Consider the following 6450-nt stretch of genomic DNA (forward strand, 5'->3'; position numbering starts at 1 on the left):
CCCGGTACCTTCGGTACCAGCCCCTCCCGCCGCCCCGGTACCTTCGGCCGTGGGCGCCCCGGCGGCGGGAGCGGCGAGCACGGCCGAGGGCGCCATGAGCGCCGCCGCCATCAGCAGCGCGGGCCAGAGCATGGCCGGGCCGGGGAGGGATGCACGGAGCCGAGCGGAGCCGAGCGGAGCAGAGCCGAGCGGAGCAGAGCCGGGCCGAGCCGCTGCCGGACGGGCGGGACAGCGGGCGGGACAGCGGGGAGGGGACGGGGCGGGGCCCGCGCGCCGGCGGGTCCGGCGTTATCCCGCCCGTAAAACCATCACAAACCCGGGTTCACCCTGAGATAGAATAGATTTATTAGCAAGAGGTAATCAGGAAACATATATTTTTACAAAAAAAATGGAAATATTTTTTTTTTCTTCCCAAACAAGCTGTAAGTTGAAATAGTTTTAGGGCTTGAAAGAGAATTCCCATACCACGAGGTATTGCTTACAGCAAGTGTTGTGTGAGTGGAGCATGCCTGCCACTGCCGGGGAACCGTGTCAGGGACTGTACAATGTAAAAAACCCAGGTACTATTCACAGAATAAGCACTACATTACTATATCCTGCTAGCGGGTGGTTAGCCAGGATTACAGTAGATGTAATAAAAACACTCGTCATCTCTAACTCTACGTCATGGTACTCAGAGTGGGCACAAGGGTACGGATCTACAGCATATCAACAGGAGCTGGATGCAGCGAGGAGAGGCAAGGGGACGCTTCCATCTTCCTGACTTCGGAGGGACCGGGACAGCAGCCAGGGCCCCCCATGCCCGGCCAGCGTGGGGGTGGCACACACAGAGAGGGCAGCTCACACCGAGGGACAACCTTTAATGTGTTCCCTTCTCCCGCCTTACAGAGTTTGCTGTGGGATGTCACTGCTGGCGCCATCCAAGCGAGAGGTGGTCCGTGCTGCCCCAGAGCCCTGTGGGAACGCAGGGACTCACCTGCCCCACAGGGACACAGGGCTCACCTGCCCAACCGCCAGCCCCCTCAGGAGGAACAAATGACAAAAATAACATCATCGAAAAGAACCCGGGACTCCAGCGAAGTGTCAATGCGTGAAACCTTAACCAGTGTGGGAAATCCTACGCGAGGTCTAGTGCGGCCTGGGATGGGGGCGGATTGCTCGGAGAAGCACAGATTTGGGAGTCACTCCAGGGCGTCCAACGGAACAACGGGTATGTACAGTATGGTATAGCGAGTGTACACGAGCGGCCCCCGCGCTCAGGAAGGCAGTTTGGGCTCTATTCGCAGAGAAGCTTCATAAAGGGTTTCCTCGTCCATCACAAACGACTGGTCCAGCAGGTACTGCGTCACCTGGGAAAGGAGTGGGGCCATTAACGGGCTGGGAGACCACAAACCCTGCTAACTGAGGCAGCCACACCCCTGATTACTGAGGCACCCAAACCCCTGATAAGTGGGGCACCCACACCCTGGTAACTGACAGCCCGTGTAAGTGGGGAGCCACGTTCCTGCTGCAGGAACGCTGCTGACGTGGCAGGACCTCTGGTCCATCGGCTCCCATTTCCTGGCAGCAGTTTCCCAAATTGCTTTTTGGCCCCGTTAGCAGCTGATAGTGAAGAGAGGCACAGCCCAAATGGAGGCAAGGTGCTGTGTGTGGGTTCAGAGCTGTCCAGCGTGAGGAGCAGCCAGCAGCAGAGTCTTTGCTTGAGAAGCGTCAGCAGCAGAGATGGGGCTTCATCCCAGCACCCACAAAAGCATCCAGGAGCTTCCATACAGCTGAATCCCACCTCCACAGGGAGACAGGGTGATGTGTGGCTATGCACGGCACCACCCGCACTGCCCCTCCCTGCTGTGCTCAGCTTGGCTGCTTTCAGACAGGATTTTGGGGCAACAGGCTGCTTTCACAGGCACTGGTCTTCCCCCTGAGGAGGAGAGGCTGGGAGGAGGCAGGGAATACCTGGGGTGCTGAGTTGGGAAAAGGCTGCAGCGTGAGCCCAGCCCTGGGCAGGTGCCAACTGTGCAGAGGGCAGAGCTGATGCTGCAGGGGCTCAAATCAGAGCCCGCAGCTCCCCAGCCCAGCAGGGGCTGTGATCCAGAGGGACTCGAGCTGCTCCTGCCACCACACATGGACACCAGTGTCACTGGAGGGTGGTTTGGCCCAGCCTGATCACCCTGGGAGGGTTTCGGGAGGGTTTGCTGGTTTTGGAGAAAGTGGAAATCCCCAGCACCCAGCCCGCTTCCGGGGCAGTTCCGTGGTGCTGCAGCAGAGGAAGTGTGAGGGCGGCTGAGACCTTTCAGCTCATCACATATTGGGAGCCACCATGAGGCAGAGGCCACCTGGCCCTGGCTGTGGGGGCGGTGGGACACACTCTGCTCTGTAGGGAGGGGTGCTGCTCCTAAATAGCTGTTTCTCAGCATGTGCAGGGTGCAGCCCTGGAGCACTCTGGCCATCGGTCATGCTGTCAGTGCCTTGGCAATTCCTCCTGGCAGCAGCCGGGGGGGCACAGGGGAGCCTGATGGAGCACCAAGAGTCACCCTCCATCCCCTGCCCTGCTGCCGACAGCCTGCAGCCGGGCACAGCCATCGCTCCAGCATGGAGCTGCCAGGAACTGCAGTGATGGGAGAAGGAGACGAGGAGCAGAGGGAGCACATGGCTCCAGGACAGGGCCGTACCTTGGGCTGGTGCTCGATCTTGTAGGAGGTTTGCTGGAACTGGCGGATCTCCCTTATGATGTGTGAGATCTGTGTGGGGATGAAACACAGAAGGCGTTCATGGCTCAGCCATCACCCTTGGCACTGTCCCAGCGCCCAGGAGGGCACGAGCACACAGAACAGCACGATGCAGAGGGCCTTTTTTTCTCTTCCAGACACCAGGAACAACCCAAGGTGTGCGCAGGGGACACATGTGGCTGCCTGGTGCTGTGCAGGTGACAGCTGAGGGGACACAGACCTGGCCACGGCCACATCACCCCTGGCTGGCCCTGCACAGCCACGCCAGCAGGGCTGGGGACTCACCATCCTCATTTTGGAGAAGTTCACCAGCCCGTCCTCGGTGTAGTTCGGGGTCCCCTCCTCGATGAACGCCAGGTCGGTCAGGTACATGCCCAGGTAAGGGACACACGGAGGGTCACAACTTCGGGGGCAGACCAGAAAGAAATGAGGGAGAGAACCACCTTACCCAGGGGCTTTGGAGGGGAAGGAGGGGGGGCCCTCAGAGTCAGCAGAGTCTCTCTAATATAGGAAGGCTCTCTCCAGGAAGGCTGCTGGTCTCCTTGGCCTCACCCCTGCTGGCTGAGCAGGACAAGCAGGACCTGCAGCCGTGCCCCTCACAAAGCCATGGGATGCAGAAGGTGAGCTGTGAGCAGCTTCAACAGAGGGTTGGGAAGACTTTTGGAAGCTTCCCCAGGCAACCTGGCTTAGTGGAAGGTGTCCCTGCCCATGTCAGGGGGCTGGAATTTTAAGGTCCCTCCCAACCCAAACCATTCCATAATTCCATGATTCTATGATAGTGATGGGGAAAAATGTTCCCTGGTGGCTGGCAGTGATTTGCCCCTTTGCAGTCCCTTTTACTCCCATTTTTCCACACTGCTGCTCAAAGAAGCAGCTCACTCCTGGGAACCACTTTGCCAGCCACTGTGCCGGCTCAACAGGACATGCTTTAGTGCAGGCTCTGCAATGCTCCTGTGAGCAGAGCCCCAGCCACAGGGGGGGTAGGTGGGATCCAGGTCCCCCCACACCATGGACCCTGGGCTGGCAGGAGGAGAATCACCATTCACTCACTTTTTCAGGGCCTCCCTCAGGTTCTTGAACCTGCCCTCCGACGACACCAGCTTCTGGAGCTTATCAATCAGAGCCCTCGTCTGCAAGAAACCCAAAGTGCCGCTTGGAGAGGCCCTGGAATATCCCCCCATCCCTGCAGCCAGGGAGGGGGTAAAGCCTGCAGAGCCACAGGGTCACTCCCAGCCTGCCCTGCCCGGGGCACATCCCCTCATCCAGCTGTTCCTACTCCCTCACAGGTACAACTGTGCCCTGGCTGTCACACCTGGCTCCTGGTGATACGCAGAGGAGCAGACTGAGCAACTGAAAGCAAAGCTACTCCAGCAATACTGGTCAGACTGTGCACTCACTTCCTCCCCCTGCTCCCACCTCCGTCCTTGCCAGTGCCTGTGTCATTCATAGGTTTATTATTTTATAGGCAAAGCGACTGTTCCTGGCTGAGAGGAGCCCACAGAGATGCTGACTTGGCAGCCCTAGGCTCTGTCCAGCCCCGGACTGGGCAGGTACCAGCTACTCCTGTACCAGGTACCTCAAACAGGAATTCATCCTGTTCATCCAGAACTGGTCTGAGGAGCCCAGAAAACCAGTTAAAGGATGTCTGTGTGTGTGTACAGGCACAGGGGCTCTCTGGGAAAGGTTTAACTGCACATCCGACCTGCAGGGTGGGGCCAATCTCATCTCATAGGTAACAAGCAATGGGACAAGAGCAAAGAAGTTGTGCCAGGGGAGGTTCAGGTTGGAAACTGGGAAAATTTCTTCACAGAAAGGGTTGTCCAGCCCTGGTACAAGCTGCCAAGGGCACTGGTGGAGTCACCATCCCTGGGGGGATTTAACAGACACATGGATGTGGCACCTGGGGACACGGGTTAGTGGTGGCCTTGGCAGTACTGAGGGAATGGTTGGACTTGATGACCTCAGAGGGCTTTTCCAACCCAAACAATTCTGTGACTCCATGAACAAACCCAATAGCAAGGCAGGGTCTGAGCTGCTTGCACACCGCCTCCCTCCTGGAAAAGACCTAAAAAACCTTCCCTCATTTTCTAACTCTTTTTTGACACCCATGACTTGTGCCGCCCCAACACCATCCCACCCACCACACCAAACCCCCCACCTCCCCAGGAGGGGTCATCGCCCCGTGCCCACCTGCTTGGAGACCTTGAGCCAGGTTTTCTTGAGGCGGAAGATGGCACTGCGGTTGAGGGAGGAGGTGATCTCCAGCACGGCGTTGTAGTTGTGCAGGCAGCGGCAGATGTCGGCCACCGCCACCCACTTCTCGATGGCGCTCGCCCGCGCGTTGATCTCCTCGTTCCGGATGATCTCCGACGCGATCAGGTTACTGACCTTGGGGAGACACGGGGCCCAGCCCGAGCATTAGGGTGATTCTGGGCACAGCTCTGTGCCCTCCAGCCTCGCAGCACTTTTAAAAAGATTTCCCTGCACAGCAGCAGTCCCAGAAGGAGCAACTGCACCAGGAGATGTGCCATCTGCAGTGGAGCCCTGAGAAAGGCAACATCTGTGGGGGCAGGTAAACCTTGCACACCCCAGGCCCTGGGGCAGGTGGGCTATGCTGCCTCCCCGCTGGCCATCCCTCCACCCCGCTGCAGCTGCCCTTACATCATTGAAGTGTTTGGTGTTCTTCATGATGTACGGAGTCCTCTCATTCTTCTCCAGCTTCATCCAGCCTTGCCCGAAGAACTCTCTGCAAATGACAGCGTTTAGATCAAATTCTATTTCCCATTTTTATGGGATGCCCAAGCCCTGCAAGCTCCACTGCAGCCTCACAGGATGGAGATCCTAGGACCTTTGCCCCCCACGCTGCTGGGAGGGACCACATGGATACAGCTGAAAGTTTGATGGACATGGGAGGGTCTCCCTGAGCCAGTCACCTTGGGGACACTGGCAGAGAAGCCACAGGATCAGGACTCAACTGGCAAAACCTGGGAAGGCTTTGCACCCTCTGGGGTTAGCCCAGCCAGACTGGCTGTGGGACCCCGGGTGACCAGAGCAGCTCTTCCTGACCCACAGGGATCACTCACTCGTAAGGGATCTTCTTGAAGATCAGGTGATCCAGCAGTGTCAGCTGTTCCGCAATTTCCAGGGCCGAGTGGTTCTCAAATGGTTCTGCTTTGACCCCCTCAGCCTGTGGGACAGAGGAACAATGAGGCTCACGGGCAAGACCCCCCACATGGAGCCACTCAGGGTGACAGCGAGAGCCTGCGGCCCAGACCTGCATGGAGTCACTGACTGTCCTCCACCAGCTCTAAAGTGAGCTGGTCCTGGATACATGGCTCAGTCCAGCACCCAACAAACTCCACAATCACTCCACAAACAGCTGGAACAAGGCCAGCAACATTCCCCATAACATTTCCATCTCCCTCCAGCTTCTGGAAAAGGATCAGCCACTAAAGAGCTGGAACAAACCAACCCCACCAACCTCCTGGCCAAATAAACCCCAAACAGCCCTGACAGCACAGAAGAAGCCCCCAAGATCAACACTCACCCCTCCTCAACAGCCCATTGCACAATCCCTCCGGGCTGTGGGAAGGGGGTTGCGAAAGCTCCAGGGAGCAAACACCAGCTGAGCCCCTCTGCAGCTCACGGGCCCCTGGAGAGGCTGCAGGGGGGCAGGCTGGGGGGCAGGTTGGGGGGCAAGGCTGGGGGGAAGGCTGGGGGGGCA

General features: G+C 58.3%; 2 protein-coding genes across 4 annotated transcripts in view; both read right to left on the reverse strand.

The window, feature by feature from the left end:
• The window catches only part of CTSH (cathepsin H), a 7892-nt gene extending 7723 nt beyond the window's left edge, over nucleotides 1-169 (reverse strand). Inside the window, exon 1 of the mRNA XM_027666754.1 lies at nucleotides 42-169. Coding sequence (XP_027522555.1) covers nucleotides 42-132 — 91 coding nt within the window. The 5' untranslated portion in view covers nucleotides 133-169. The remainder of the gene's footprint in view (nucleotides 1-41) is intronic.
• Nucleotides 170-321: 152 nt separating this feature from the next.
• Nucleotides 322-6450, reverse strand: part of RASGRF1 (Ras protein specific guanine nucleotide releasing factor 1) — a 30359-nt gene continuing 24230 nt past the window's right edge. For all 3 annotated transcript variants that reach the window (XM_027666749.1, XM_027666748.1, XM_027666747.1), the window contains exons 21-27: nucleotides 5810-5913; nucleotides 5388-5472; nucleotides 4917-5114; nucleotides 3777-3856; nucleotides 3012-3129; nucleotides 2670-2738; nucleotides 322-1349 (exon numbers count right to left, since the gene is read on the reverse strand). In XM_027666749.1, the coding sequence (XP_027522550.1) occupies nucleotides 1257-1349; nucleotides 2670-2738; nucleotides 3012-3129; nucleotides 3777-3856; nucleotides 4917-5114; nucleotides 5388-5472; nucleotides 5810-5913 (747 nt within the window). In that variant the 3' untranslated portion in view covers nucleotides 322-1256. The remainder of the gene's footprint in view (nucleotides 1350-2669; nucleotides 2739-3011; nucleotides 3130-3776; nucleotides 3857-4916; nucleotides 5115-5387; nucleotides 5473-5809; nucleotides 5914-6450) is intronic.

This window comes from Corapipo altera, unplaced genomic scaffold (genome assembly GCF_003945725.1).
Source record: "Corapipo altera isolate COAL_440 unplaced genomic scaffold, ASM394572v1 349, whole genome shotgun sequence".
Taxonomy (NCBI): Eukaryota; Metazoa; Chordata; class Aves; order Passeriformes; family Pipridae; genus Corapipo; species Corapipo altera.